The 15,947-nt window shown below is 40.8% G+C and overlaps 1 protein-coding gene across 3 annotated transcripts in view; it reads right to left on the minus strand.

Annotated features, from left to right (window-relative positions):
• Positions 1-15,947, minus strand: part of dst (dystonin) — a 107,193-nt gene that overhangs the window by 62,337 nt on the left and 28,909 nt on the right. For all 3 annotated transcript variants that reach the window (XM_039784873.1, XM_039784875.1, XM_039784874.1), the window contains 21 exons: positions 15,107-15,184; positions 13,728-13,820; positions 7,036-7,202; positions 6,786-6,898; positions 6,501-6,607; positions 6,284-6,403; positions 5,852-5,947; positions 5,621-5,748; positions 4,191-4,284; positions 3,932-4,086; positions 3,378-3,843; positions 3,017-3,145; positions 2,764-2,841; positions 2,495-2,656; positions 2,098-2,202; positions 1,819-1,914; positions 1,604-1,729; positions 1,353-1,505; positions 1,096-1,250; positions 835-961; positions 505-688 (listed from right to left, as the gene is read on the minus strand). In XM_039784873.1, coding sequence (XP_039640807.1) covers positions 505-688; positions 835-961; positions 1,096-1,250; positions 1,353-1,505; positions 1,604-1,729; positions 1,819-1,914; positions 2,098-2,202; positions 2,495-2,656; positions 2,764-2,841; positions 3,017-3,145; positions 3,378-3,843; positions 3,932-4,086; positions 4,191-4,284; positions 5,621-5,748; positions 5,852-5,947; positions 6,284-6,403; positions 6,501-6,607; positions 6,786-6,898; positions 7,036-7,202; positions 13,728-13,820; positions 15,107-15,184 — 2,932 coding nt within the window. The remainder of the gene's footprint in view (positions 1-504; positions 689-834; positions 962-1,095; positions 1,251-1,352; positions 1,506-1,603; positions 1,730-1,818; positions 1,915-2,097; positions 2,203-2,494; positions 2,657-2,763; positions 2,842-3,016; positions 3,146-3,377; positions 3,844-3,931; positions 4,087-4,190; positions 4,285-5,620; positions 5,749-5,851; positions 5,948-6,283; positions 6,404-6,500; positions 6,608-6,785; positions 6,899-7,035; positions 7,203-13,727; positions 13,821-15,106; positions 15,185-15,947) is intronic.

Raw genomic sequence — 15,947 nt, forward strand, 5'->3', positions numbered from 1 at the left:
TTCATTACCATAGGTGAGGGTAGGAACGAAAACTGACCGGTAGATCGAGAGCTTTGCCTTCTGGCTCAGCTCTCTTTTCGTCACAACGGTGCGATAAATTGAATGTAATACCGCACCCGCTGCGCCGATTCTCCTCGCTTTAATAAGATGAAAACTTATTATTTAAAAAGGGGAGGGGGCTTTTTTTGTAATTTTGTATAAATGTATATTTGTCTCCTTTGTAAAATCACAACATAACATAGCTATTTAGTATTTTTTTTTCTCCAGAAATTCCACTCTATTTAAAAACCATAACTGCAAATTACCAACATACCAGTGTTTGCTTTTGATTAACAGCAAAGCTAACCATCTCTTTAGAAACTCTTCTTAATTCAGTAAAAAAACAAAAGTCATTAACTTAAGGCTTAAAAGGCTTGAAGAGCCACGAATTTCCCTCGCGTGTTGAGTTCAATGTACACCAGCAACTCTTTGTTGGGAGGGACAAGAAGGGAATCTGGGCCTTGCCTCTTTCTGCAGATCGGAGTAGCTCCTGGTAGTACTCCTTGCAGGCCGCAACGTCTCTCTCTAGCTGAGCACAGTCTGCCACTGTGAATACCTCGGACTCCTCGCTGTCCTCCAGGAACTCGTCGAAGTGGGACTGCAGGTTGCTCAAGACCTGCTGATGCTCACCTTGTAACATGGTCTTTATCTGCAGAGAAATAAAAGTGGGAATGAGACAAAGATGCAGTTTGCATTTTTCCTAGAATCATCATCAAAACTGAGCCTGATTATCATAAATGGTCATCAGCTGCTGTTGAAAATTGGGATGTATAAAACATAATCATTCAAACATACTGAGGCAACATTCCAGTTGCGGATGGCTCGTATATCAGCCATTAGATAATGCCAAGACACCACACTCTTCATGTTGATGTGGGAGTGGTGCCACAGTGCCAGGACGTTCTGGTATAACTGCTCAATTCTGCAGAAAAAAGCAAGAGACAAATTATTTATCCCACCAAAGTCAGGTCACCAACATTTATGCATTCAGAAACTTTATTTTAAAATATAGCATAATGCAGACACAAAACGAAGCCTAGCATTCTAGCGTCTCACCTGGTAGCCATATCAACAGCCTCTTTGTTAGGTGGAGGCACAGTGAAACACACAGAGGGCACCATGGCCTCATTCCCTGCTGGGTTGATGACTTTCCACTTGGCCCGGTGAGAGTTACTGGCCAATACACACTCATCCTCTTTATAAATGGTAATCTGAAAGAGTTGTGATGAAGACACAGCATACATATATTTACTATAAAACTTTGTAATAAAGATTAAAAGTGGTGTAATATGGTGTAGAGAACCACTGTATACCTCAATCTGACGATAATCACAGATGGCTTTGACAGGGATGGAGGATCTCACGGGGCTTTCAGGGTTCCTGGGCCTGAGCTGCACAATATTCTTGGCCCTGCCCACTAACCCAGCTACAGAGCTGCGGTACTGAAGAAGCTGCTCTTTCTCATCCTATGGACACACCATAACAAAAAAAAAAGTTTACATTATTTTTTACTTGCAACTGTCTCAACATGCGCACACACTTCACACATCTTTCATCAGTTTACCATGGACTCCTGAATGAGATCCTCCATTCTGTGTAGGCTGCTTGTTCGATCACAGCTGTATTTTCTTTGAATGGCATCTTGCAGGCTCTTAAGGTAGTCCATGGACTCTTTGGCATCACTGAAAAACTGCAAGAGGGAAAAGAACGAGAAATTAGATGTGACAAAGACATGCACTTTGCTGTACTGACAAAAAAAACAAACAGGCAGCATCTCACCTCAAAATAAACAGCATTCTCCTTGAGATGCTGTTCTACACATGAGCAGAGCTGTAAAATCCAGCTCCACTGCGTCTGCATGGCAGCCCTGTACGCCTGGAAGAGAAACAACTTGGAAATAAGATACACAATATCCAGGTATAATAGGTAGAAAATTACAAGACACAAATACTTTACAATCTTTTAATCACTGTGGGAGCAGTAGGCAGGGTGGAGACGCTACTGCCATTCTGACCGCAGAGCTGAGTATGCAGAAAAGAAAAACCACACGGTACTTACTTCAATAGTGAGCCTGGCGGGGTGGTTTTTGAGCATAAGGCGTTCTGCCTTGTCCTGCACAGACTTGATCACTTCCTCCTTTTCATCCAGCTCCCTCATTAGGTCCTGTATGAAGACATTAAGCTGAGTATCTCGGGCATCCAGCCGTGGCAAAGTCCCAGTCACTCCATCCTCTTACACACTCCCATATCCAGTCTCACAGACCATTCAGGCCACAATACACAAAGCCCTCCACTGAGATTATTGTTCTATTTAATGAAAGCAGCTGTAATGTAGACAAACCTATACACCCAAAAGAACTGTCTGAACAAGCCCATGTTATTCTCTCTGCATATACAATTTCACAGATTAAATTGCAGTTAATTTAAAAGACTGTTTAAACAAACAAAAAACGTACAGCATGGTAGTCTCTTTTCTTGGAGATGTTGTCGTTGCGATCACTCCAGTCAAAGGCAACTTCCTCCTCCTCCTTCTCATTCAGCCAGATGAGCTCCTGAGTTGCCTGTGACACAAAGTCATGCAGGCTTTCCAGATGGCTTTGTCTCTCTCTTGAACAGCTCTGAAAGGAACAGGCATCCATTAATTCAGACTACAAAAAAAGCACATACACAATTTATAGCAGCACAGATTTTAGATTGTGGCTGTTGAGCTCAACAGATCACTTACCAATAGCGTTTCATACTGCTTTTCTAGTTTGTTCAGTTTGTCTGAATAAGTTAGTTTCAGGGGGATTGTCATCTGAATCTGAGAAAGAAAAACATGTTTTGGTTTCTTTTAGTTTCCTCTGCAGACACTAAGAGTTATGGCAGGCAACAGCAGCACAATTTCTGACTAACATTTAGGTTACATCTTATGTAGGAGTGCTGATGTTCCTATTAAGATTATAAGCAAGACAGAGAGAAACACCAAAAACGCTTACCTCACTCAGTTTGGCATCTTTAAGACTCATTTGAAATTCTTCAATGGCTCTGTGTACACTTTTGTGGTTCTCTAAATGCATTTCCACACTTGGCAAATCAGATCCCCATTCCGACCGATCCAGCTGCAACTTTAATACAGAAAAAAAGTATCAGTATCTTATTTAACAGTTAAAGCTACAGTACATTATAAACAAACTGAAAAAACCTTGATGGTTTTTTAACATCGAGGAAGAGGGGACTACAGATGAAAAATAGCCTTTTGGCTAATTCTGGCATTTTTGTATGTAAAATAATGCGTTTTATTAATTTGCACTGTCCCCTTTTCATGAATAAACTGGAGTGAACATGGTGACTACTCACCTGCATCTCCTCCACCCAGCTCAGGAGGTCCTGAACAAATTTCATGTTGACCTCCTCTTCTGTCATGTTGGGGTCTGCCAGTGAGGATTTCAGTAAGGGTTTGCGGATCTGCATGTGTTTCAAATGCCTGAGGCTGCCTGGGTCCATGCCGCCACCACCCATGTAGCTGTGGACTGAAGCAGGCTGCAGACCGGGGGTCAAGGCAGGGGTAAAGGACGGGGTCAGGCACGGTGTAAGGCTAGAGGTGAATGTGGACCCAGGGGTACCTAACCCCCCTGGCGGGAGTGCAGGAGTAAGGGCTGGTGTGAGGCTTGTGTTAAAGTTCTGAGAGTAGCCAGAGTTCAGGCTTTGCGTGATGCCCGAGATCATCATTTTGGTTTGTTCTGTCGTCAGGGTGCGACCTTTGCTGTACACAGAAGAACACTCTGCTCTCAGGGCTAGAAGGTCATCCCGGAGTTTTGACACCCTGTATTTAAAAAGGAACAACAATATGAGATGTATTCATGTATAAGAATATTCAGTGTGTTATATTTGCAGGAGGATATACACTGTACCTTTGGACAAGTTGATCTGCAAAGGGGAATTTCCCATCCAGAAGAATTTGGATGTCCACCACTTGTTGTCTGAGGATATTCTCACACTCCAAAAGGTAGCCAGCAATCTCAGCTTCATGTAGGAACTGAATACCAGACTCAAGGCGTTTTGCATCCTGAGCAGAGGGAAAAAAAGAGACTCAAAACTCAAGACTGTACACACAGTGCTATTTTATCACAACTTACAAACAGATTCAAACAGAGATTGCACATAACTTACAGACTGCAGGGCAATTCTTGCCAACGCCAGCTTGTCCTCTCCGTTAACACAGTCCCGCTGGACCCTGTTGGCAATCTGCTGCAACATCTCAAGCCTACAAAAACAAAAAAACAAAAGTTATTATCACTTTAATACAAACAAACAAAAATATTCACAGTGCACAGCTGTAATCTCACCTGGATCCATAGACAATGTTGTTATTGAGAAAGACAGAGCTGTTAATTTGTAGTGGTTCAGTAAGAGCGGTGTCATCAGAGCCGAAACTGGTGAAGCTACTGTTGCTAACAGACGAGATCCCACTAAAATAGGCCATCTTACTTTACATGGCAAATCACTGCAGCCAATCAAACAATTACTGTAACATTTCTCATCCTAATCATCCCTCTGAAAGGAACCCAGCCTCGACCTAGCCATGACACACCCAACTGACGGAGCAGCTTTCAATGTGCTCATATTTATAGTCCCACAGCCAGGTGCTGAGCGTGTAAAGGGACTCCCACACTGAAATACTGCGCAGCCCTCAGGGGCTAAATATTAAAGAGCAGGTTGAGGCAGTACGCCTTTATTCGAACTGCGACTGTAAAGTCCTGCCAAACTGCTGTGATTGCTGTTTCTGCTAGTTTTCACCACACCCAAAATTAATGCTGTAAATATGGTGTGTTTACAGACAATGAAGGCAGGGATGGAGATATAAACTTGTTTAAACTATTACCAATGGAGAACTTCCAAGTCTTTGTTTCCATAGAAATAAGATCTACTCTGCAAACAAACATTGATGGAAACAGAACACCAGATAGAGCTCAGAAACCTGACTGAGCATGCCATAAGGAAGAAGTAACTCTTTGTGTTCTTAGAATTTGCAAGTTTCTGCTTTTTTAATGTAACTATGTACTAGCTCAGTCATGATTTTGTTCCTGGACTGACATTTCTTTTGGTGCTTATTTTGCAAATCACTCAATCATCTGTTAAAGTGGCACAAAACTCAACCTTATCATATGCAAACAGTGTACTTTGGCTGCAGTAAATCTGATCAAGATATATTGTGTATAACAGCTCATGAATATGTTGATAGAAATCATATATTAGGCTTGCAATATAATGCTATAGCACCAAATACACCAAACTCAGAAAATGGTATGCTGACTCATGTAGCATATTTGCTCTTTCATCTATACAGTGTATGAAAAGCTTTTCATTTAAAAACCCATCCATCCATCCATCCATCCATCCATCCATCCATCCATCTCTCTTGCTTGTAGGACTTGTATTTTGCCTAAAACAGTCACACATTTTGTGTGTCTTAGTTAAATGGCGGTGACTTTTGGCTGACAAGTAACCCAAACTATTAGGTTATAAAGAAGAGACCTTTAAATCACATTATGTTGAGCCAGGAGACATGAAGTATTAATACGCTCAGTGCCTGCACATACCTTTCCACCTCAGGCCTCAGGCTCTTCTCCCTTTCTAGCATGGCAACGATTAATTTACCCCATTCCTTCTCCACATCATTTGGGTGATGACCCTGGGGTAACTGAATACGTCCAAACTCGATCCACATCTGTCAGGGACAGACACAGATTTGGTATTACTACAGCGCGTATCACTACAAACACTGCAATGTGTGATCAAAGCAACGCAATGTTCCTCTATTTCGGATTTACCTCAAGCATTTTATAGAGATTCTTGATTTTTGTCTTCTCGTTCTCTTTCAGCGGGATTTCGTGTTCTTTAAACTGCAAATACTGTGTATAAAGTGCCTGTAAAAGAAAGCAAAGATTATATTAAAAAATTTTATACACAGATCTCTAAGCAGTTGTCCGTACTCTCCCCTTGTCTTTGAAACAACTGCATAAAAGTGCCTTTACTGTTAAAAGGTATCGACTTCTTGCGGCAAATGGATGCTGCTGCTCTCTCATATCCATCAATATCACTTTAAGTCTCAGTTACAGCAGGAAGACGTTGCATGTGGGCAATTTGAAGAAGACAATTATCCTTCACCTACTGCACATGCAGGATCTAAGCACTCTGTAAAATGAGACAGCTAAGGCTCAACGTGTGCAAATAAAGCTAATAAAGATTCAAATATTGAATACCTTGATTTCCACAGGGTTGTTGGGGAATGATCTATCTGACATTATGGCCACATTGTGTTTGATCCACTGGCTGAGGTATTTGATCATGTTCTGGTACTCCACCCATTTGATATCAACATCCTGTTCAAAGAAAACGGATCATCAGAAATAAAGCACTTTTTATCACTTTCACCTGGATTTGGGTGGAGTTACTTGTGGAATGATGACATCAACTTACATTAGGACTGATTCCATCAACACCATCAGGTACTTTTCGGAAAGCATCATACAGCGTTGAGACGTATGTGATGACAGATTTTTCATCGGGTGACTGAACGTCTACGTCTGATGAGGGAAGTCAAAACCAAAAGGTCACAAATGTAACACATGTCAATGAGCTTTGCTCAGAGGACTTATTCCCCAAGCCAAAATCTCCAAGCTTCACTTCACGGGATTTATAGCACAAAAGGTGTAAAAATGTTTCCTAAATCTAAACAAACATGACAGTGGGTATGGATCTCACCCTCGGGGTCCAGCAGTCTGGCCACCCCCAGCTGTTCAGCTACACAAAATGCGTGCTCTAAATTTGATCGGTTGGCCTGTGTCGACACACGGCTCATGTCAACCAGATCTGGCCTGCAATAGGGAGAAGGATAGACCAGTAAGGCGAGAAAATCAAGGTATACCAAGTAAAAGAAAGAGGACACGGACAGAAGACCACTAAACCCACTAAATGCATTATATAGCCTGCAGTTTCTTCAGTGTTACAGTACCTGTATTTATGAATGATGGCATTAAATAGTCTCCCATCCCTCCAGGAGGTTGTGAAGTTGTCACATCGTACACCTACGTAGCCATCTGTTATCTGCCTGGACCAGAACAGTAGCCTCTCCTTGGCGGTCATGTCTTCGGACTCTCCTGTCACATGGATCTCCGATATCTGTCAAGATGCCATGACGTTAAACGTGCAGAAACACACACACACAGAAAATCTAATCCACAAACCTGTGAATAATAAACCTGTGAGATTAGTTCACCATTACCAAGTGGCAACAATCAGAGCAGCACCTTGACATATGATGCAATCAACTGTGATAACACAAGCGACAGCCTTAAAAATACTACTGCATTAAATTAACAACTTTATGTTCAGTTCAGCTGTATTTATATATCACATTTAAAAAACAACCATAGTTGACCAAAGTGCTTAACAAGGACAAAAAAAAATTAAATAGATAGTATACACAAACAATACACAATACAAAATAATCAACAGTTGAAAAGGGTCCAGGTGTCAAAGCTCAACTTGAATTCATAGTAATGGGTCTTAAGCAAGGACAACAAAGACTGAACATTTTAACCTTCACAAAGATAGTACTTATTGTACAAGTGTGAATTACGTGTAAATGAGATAATAGTTTCTGTTCGCACTTGAAACATGGAAAATGTCAGCAGGTCAGTGTGAAATAAAGTTAAAAATATGAATAAATTACCCAATAGTTTTACAAGGTGTTGTACTGAAGATTAAGATGACCTCAAACAAACAGTGCCACTTCACAGGTCGAGTTCCACAGTGTTGCTGGCACTGGGTTTAAAGCACATTTATGACATCTGAACAAGAGTTTCTACCTACAGTTCACACCACGTTTAGTAATGTTGATTCAAGCCTTTGTAGACTTTGTTTTCCTGTAACACGCATCCCAAACAACCATTATGGAAACATCATGTGTCAGCAATACTGTAATTCCTTTTGCTATGGAAGCCACATGGGATACATATCGAAAAGTTTGTTTCTATTTTCTAGACAATGTTATGTCACAACACATGGTTTAAACAAAAAACAAGCAGAGAAACACAAAGTAGATTCAATCAATCAATCAATCAATCAATCAATCAATCAATCAATCAATCAACCATTGTGCCACAAGGGGGGAATTTGCAGCCAGGTGACTGAAACAGTAGCGACATACTACAGCTAAACCAAGATTAGCACAGTCACAAATAGCACCATCCTGAAGAAAAAAAGACATGGAAGAATCCCCACAGACAAGACTATCCAGATGCTATAACTTCCAAAGCCTGAAACATGTGTACAGTCTACTTAAGAAAGCGTATGACAGGAGTTTAACAGGACTGCGGCCACCGAAACAAAGGTTAATCTAGTCTTTTTAGTCTGTAGTCAAACTTCCTGAATAAAGTATGATATGGACAAGCCAGGATAGCCTCAGTCTTCCTAAGAATGTGTTAAGTATAAATATCAAAGAGCTGAATTTCACTGACTGATGAGTCTCTTTCTACTGGACATGCTGTGGTTTCCATAGCACACCATGATGCAAAAGGATAAAACAGATTCAATAAGACTGCAACAGTCATCAAGGATCCACAAGCATCAAATCATTTTTCCAAGAAAATAAAGACACTGCTGTGCTTTATCTCTTAAAAACAAAATTAACATTAGAGCCAGGACACATTTACTGTCGATAACTGTCCCAGGACATTTGTAATTATCTACCAGGGTGATTTCACTGTGCTGTATAACAGTTGATGTTGAACGAGGGAGAGAGATTGCCTAAAATCAACAATAATGTCCTTTGTTTTGTTAACATACATATGAAGGAATGACACCATGATACAAACTAATAAACTATAGCACCATGACCCTGTTCCTTATCCTGCAGAAGACTGACAATCACTATCACTGCATCATCATCAGATTTTATAATGTGCCGATTTTCATACAAACTCTGGCAGACATTATTGTACAAAATATAAAGAAGAGGGGACAAATAGCAGGGTTGCCACACTTCAGCCTCCTTATTAACCCACAGTAATCACTTTAATATACTGTACAAAACTAACTGTTCTAGTGAGAGCACTAATTAAGATAATGAATACAATAAGACATAATGTTTGTTCTGAATGTAGTCAACAAAATCAAAGCCCCCACCAATAAACACACACAAAAACAAAGCCTGCTATCACTCCAAAGGTGATTGACGGATCTTACAGTAAGCTCTAAAATCCAAGTTACTATTTTTTCCTAATGCTGTATAACACCTGTCAACTATTGGTGGGGCTTTAACAAAAAAAAATCTATGTCAACATACTGTTCCTGTCTCTACATATAGATGCGCAGCATAAATATTTGAACACAGGTTTCAGGTAACTAAAGTGCATAATCTTCTGCACAGGTGGTGCCTGTGGTGTAAATACATTCTATAACGTATGATTCATGAGAATGACTGGGAACACAGACAGAAAAGACACCACAGTGATGACATAATGCTCTACCTGCACAATGGACCATGCTGATGGCTTATAAAATGATGTAATGATGAGAAAATTAGTTTAACAGTGAACTGGTTATGCTCTAAAGAAGTGTGTTATTAAGCATATATTAACTTCCATGATTTCAACACCAGCCTTGCAATTTTCACATTACATTATACCCCAATCAAACCCCTTATTAATCTATTATGAATCACACCAATAATGGCTTTATATAACACGCTCTAAGTTTACCTCGTGTTGGGTGGAAATACATTTGGCAGGAGCTGGAGGATGTTCTACGTAACCAGAGCAGGTGTAGGCCCTCCGTCTCCTCCTCCTGTGTGCTTGAGAGTCCCATATAATCTTGGCAAACATTTCCTCACTCCCAGGTCTGTCATTACCCCTCAGAGTCTGTAGCATGTGCTCCACTGCTCCAAAGCTAACAGCCCTCCTTAACTGGCGCTGCAGCAGCTTCTTCACTAGCAGACCATCCTTAGCTGAGACGCCTCTGGATGTTGTGTTAATACAGCGAAGCTTTCCTTTTACAATGGACCTGCATCTGTCATCGTCTGTCTGTTCTGTGCAAAACCTTCCCGACCTGTAAACTAACCTCGTAGTTGATTGATTACAGGGATCTCTAAGGATGAAAACTGGTACCTCTCCAACATAGATGCCTGTGCTGATGCTGTCCTGCCTGGATAGATGTGTCTCCACCTCTGATGGTTTATCCAGCTCTGCTTGGGACTCCTCTGCATTCCCATCTGGGCCATTTTGAGCCTCTGCACTACTGCAGATGGCCTCAGTTGCCTCACTTCCAGGACTCCTGAGAGATCCAGCAGGCTGAAAGTCTTCCGATTTCCTCTTCTTCCTCTGAAAATAGCGGCGCCCTTTGCCTTCTTTAGATTCTAAGCTCAGTGGAGCTTTCTTGGGGTCAACATAGCATTCCTCTTTAGGGCCTCGAACACAGCCACAGATGTTTCCCATGGCTGACACGTATACAGTCTCTTACCCATTGACAGTGAGCTGTTTTCAGGCAAAGTATCCGGTGAGCTCCGCTTGATCTGAAGAGCCACTATCCCATTGACAGAAAGCCAAGTTCACACTGTGCAACTAGCACACAATAAACAGTGAGAGACAAGCCGGCAGCCAGACACAAAGCTCCCTTCACTCAAAGTAGAGTTGACTTTTCCTTTCGTTGAGTCACGGCTGAGAACTGGTCAGCCTGTCTCTCTCTCTCTCTATCTCTCTCGCTCACTCTCACTGCATTTCTGTCTTGCCTGCGTGCTCACTCTTGAGTCTCTCCTCTGACACTGGAATCCTTTCTGACCTTTGAAACATTTATCTGGCTTTACTAATCCAGCACAAACACCATAAATGCATACGCAGACATGGCTCATGTGCTTATAGTTCTCAGCTGAGCAAGAACTTGTGGACAGACCTGTTCTGTGCCGACTAGTCTGCTTCGTCTACACAGTAAACGTGCGCGTCACAGACGCCTCTTAGGTTTCCTAATATTTGTGTCTGTAATGACTGATGGAGGGGACAAGGTTTAAACTGCAAGTGGATGCCAGCTGATGGCCACCTATTATGCTGTGAGAAATTTTGGCTCAGCAAGTTTGGCTGCGTGAACCAGACAGAGTCCCAGCCAGTCAGAAAGGCTTTGAAAAACAGAAGAGCATAGAGAGCAGCAGAAGCAGAGTCAAATCCGAGCTGGACAACAAAGTGCTTTCACTTTGTCTATTAATCAAGCTACGTACAATAGCGGAGCCAGAGGTGGGGCTTAAATCCAATGGTTTAAACAAACACTATTATCTGACCAGATCACCACCACCGCAGTTCACAGGGGGGCAAATGCTCTGACCAGGAAGTGATTCAACACATAAAAACCATTGCAGCAATTATAAGATAACATTGCCTGACATCATGAGGGAAAGGTTCACTGTAAGGGAATCAATCAATACTTTTATTACATGACAAAAAGAGAAGTAGTGGTGAAAGGGTAAATAAATATAATGCCACCACACAGCTCAACTAAAAATAACACGGTGCTACTGTCAGCTTACAATATTTGGACCCTGAAGGTCAAAGTCACCTGACAGCAAACACAGTTCAAACTACAGTGTACTGATTACTCACACTGCTACTTATGGGCAGCTTATGGCAAAACCACCAAATACTAGTATTACTGCAGCATTAGATTATGTTTGTAAATGTTATATTTCAGTAAAATTATGGTTTATAGCATGTAATATTATTTATATACTTGCTTGGTACAGGCTTATTTTCCCCCATCAGTGAATGAATGAAATAAATGAATCCTGACTCTCTGTTTGCGTACAGATCAGTAGACATCATAGAGACGGTGACAAACAAAGGAGATAAACAGGCATAGAAATACCTGACTACAGTGCAATGTCACCAGCTTTACTAAAATAAACATTTCACTCAACACCATGTCCCAGGTCAAAACACAGCATGGTCACCACTGTGAAGAATAGCGGCAGCGTCGTGTGATGAAATCAACTTATCTGTACAGACATAATCAAAGAATAGAGTCTGAAACACCCTAACAAAACTTGCAGCAGTGAAACAGTGAACCGGCTACGAGATAGAGGATTGAGGTCAAACATTACATGGCACACACCCTGTCAGTACTCTTAGTTTATATAAGTTAGTATATAAAAGAATTAGCCTGCAGCACTAAAAAAAGCTAATAAAATATGTCCCCAAAACAACCCCTGAACTTCAGGCAGAGCCTGTCATATAAAAGCATGTAATATTAAAACAGTTCATACATGCCAATCTGCTGTCAGCTGTGATTATATAATAAAGCCAAAGGTATATACTGTGACTGAAGTGTAACATTTTCTCTGCCCTGCTATCCCCTAAATCAAGAAGAAACAGGCCCACTGCTGCTCAAGGGCTTGCGTGAGACTGACAGTAGCAGGTGTTGGCATCATCACCGACGCAACCTGTCAGCAAGTCCAGGCAAAATTATATTACCTACTTTATACCCCATTATTTCATCGAGGGCGTTGGTCAGACAGATGCATTCTTGTTCTAATATAATATACTAACTCAATGCCATCTCGATCAAAGCTGCAAGTGTGAAAGACTAGTACAATATTCCTGTGCCTAACCAACCACTGAGTCAATGTGGCATGTGCCAATGATATTAGTAATCCAATGCAAGACAGTCAGCGAGAGGGTGAGAAGGGAAGCGAGAGTGTGAGTGAGAAGTAGTTAAAGTATGGAGTTTCTGCAAGCTATTGGAGTTTGGATAGACACTTCGGTGGACACCTGGATTCTCTTGGCATTCAACATTTTTCAGAACATTCAGGGAGAAATATAAACTCAGCCTAGAGCACAATCTTGAAAGCCATCGCAACTCTCCAAACTGCAAAGCCTGGTTGTACTGATTTGTGTACAGATGTTCACAGAGTAATGCCACAGATTTCTTGTAAAAACAGTAAACCAAGTGGATTCTGGGAAAAAACGGACTACACAGAGTACAATACTTTTCTATTGTTTTAAATTTCCAAGCCATTTCCTGCTGCATTCAAACATAGACTTGTTACAACTCAAGCTAAATCAAACATGAATTAAAGTAAGCCAGGTAAACACTAACATCATATACTACACTGTAATCCTCAGTGAGTAAGACAGCAATAATATCATTCAGCATAATCTATGCTGCACAGCTTTGACACCTTGTGGTCAAAAGTAGAATCATTTTAAATGCATTAATCTGGAGGGCATCTGACATGCTATTATGTAACTCAATCCCAAAGCATGCCAGCATTCATGTTGCACTGAAATATCTGTAAAACTCTAAGACAAAGGTATCTCAGATAGGCTTTTTTGTAAAAAATAAAAAAATAAAAATAGCCCTACTGTAAAACCAAAAGTATCTGCATGGTAGTTTCTGTCAAATGAGATGTTTCAGAGAAAGAAATATTGCTAATTTGAAGTTCATGTGCATGAAGATAATTCCAACATATCAACATGGAGTAGATGTAAAGATACACACAAGTTTAAGATTAACACCTTGTTAGTAGTATGAACTCATCACTTACATACTGTATAATACAAGGAAATGAAAGTAAGTAATTATCCAGTATCTGAGTAATAAATAATCTTACATTCTTGGCAATTATAAATCATAATTACCAAACCATGAGATGACAACACTGACCTGAAAGTGCAGAATAATGGTCCAGATCAATCCCAGGGTCAGTTTTGGGTTGCCGTCTGTGATGTCGTCATTCCTAATGTTTACAAGTTTGACCTGATGGCAGGAAACGCATCATCATTCACATATCACATATTTACAAAAGTGAGCAAACCCTGCTCTTGAGTTTTCACAATATGGCATTATGGTCTTTACATTTATTTGTGTATTATTACAAAGTATGAGTGTAACTGTGTTCTTTCTATTTTGACTCATATGCCTGTCTTTTATCAAGCACCACAAGGTGGCACAACAGTCATTATATTATGTCAGGGAACACTGTGGGTCTGAGATGACAGAGAGAATGAATGCTTGCTACTAATTAAATGCTATAAACCTGCTAGGACTGTTTTATCATGTCGGAGTGAAAAAGTATGTGCATTTAATGAATTCGCAAAAAACTTAATAGAGAAAACCAGAGTCTAACCACATTCTTGTTTTAATGGAGCAGTTCATTTATCCCTCCAGTGCCAGCCTGATCATCTGTAATAATTGCAATCAATAAACTGCAGGAGGAGATTTAAGGAAGTTGAAACAGTTAGATCCATAAACATTTACTTATTACAGAAGGTGCATGAATGTGTCTGATATGTACAGCAGCTAAAACAATAGAACAACTCATTTGTGACCATCTATGATTCCTTTGTCTCAAGCCTTACGTCACATCTGGCTACAGCTCAGCCAGGCTGTGTTCTTCATCACATCCTGAGTGGTGGGGGAGGGGAGGGCAATCAAAGCTCTCTAAAACCCCACTGATGGGATTTGTAGTCGGCGCTCCTTAAATGCTGCCATGACTATTTGTGGAAACTGAATTTGAATTTTCATCAAGGAACATGGAAAATGCCACGAGTCCAACAGTGTTGGAGAATAGGCAGTGTCTAGGTAATCACCACTGAATGGGGCTGTCCCACACAATGTGGCACTGTGTGTCTGAGCACAGATATTCAGACACAGTGTGCCACTTGCATTCCCAGTTCAATGACGTTTACCTTTGTTTGCATTTGCCTGCCTTAGGGGTTAACGTGTAAACAAATCTCTCATAATATAATGCAACTCCTAAGATACACTATGAACTAATATATTTACTTTTATTCTATTTTAGTGTGCTATTCAGCTGTAACATTTTGTATAATTGCTTCCTCAAAGTGTGAAAATTCCTATTTAATTATGTGGACTTTCAGTTGAATACTGCTATGAATCGTTGAGAGGACAGGAAAGGCAGACACATTTATTTGACCTGCAGTCTACATTTTAAAGGTTTATGAAAATGTTGGCTCAAATGTATTCCAATTGAAAGTGTGACAGAACAAGAGTTTCAGAGTGGGCTTGAATTTAATCCTTACCTGCCGCCTCTTCAAATAATCCAGTGCTATTTGTACATTCTGGAGTCTGTGGAAGCGCATCCTCCCTCTCTCCCGAGGCTGTGGACATAAAGAGGGACGAGGGGCCATGCATGGCAATCAGCTTCTTCTCAATATCAGAGGACACATTTAAACAATGATTAGTAACATGGTGGACACAGGACATGCTTCCAGGTTCTTACCCGCTGATCTGGTGAGGTAAAGACTTCAAAGAACGCACAATAAGCTCTACCCAAAAAAAGAGCAGACATTTCTGCAGCCCCACTCAAAATCTGTGCATGTACAGAACATTTTCCACCATTTGCATCTCTAGAAATTTTGCTGTTAACGTGTAATAACGAACCAAGTAAGCCTGCTAGTTAACACACTCTCACAGCTAAAGTGTACAAAAACACAGTAATACATTTGGTTCGCTGTGCTGTAGACACTAAATGTAAATCTTAAAAATGATAGCAGAATGCTGCATTGTTCGAACAAGTATCCAATCTCTTGTGGCAAATACACGCTGACAGTAAAGGGCCACAGCATGAGGTAATGAAATGGAAAATGCATTGAAGCCAGGATGCAGCAGCAACAGCAGCAGCAAAAGACCAGTGCTGCATTCAGCCATATTTCTAAGTTAATGATAGCTGAGAGAGAAATCCCGCTCATCTCAACAGCAAAGCAACAATATTTAATAAACCCATCTCCCACAGCTTTCATTCTGTGAATCTCATACACTTATGAAGAGCTCTTGAGGCTTTAAGATACCCAAAAGCATGCAGATGAAAAATGTCCTGATGCTCACGAAGGTTTGGAGCACTTTGATTGTATGGCTCAATGA

This window comes from Perca fluviatilis, chromosome 19, assembly GCF_010015445.1.
Source record: "Perca fluviatilis chromosome 19, GENO_Pfluv_1.0, whole genome shotgun sequence".
NCBI classification, from domain to species: Eukaryota; Metazoa; Chordata; class Actinopteri; order Perciformes; family Percidae; genus Perca; species Perca fluviatilis.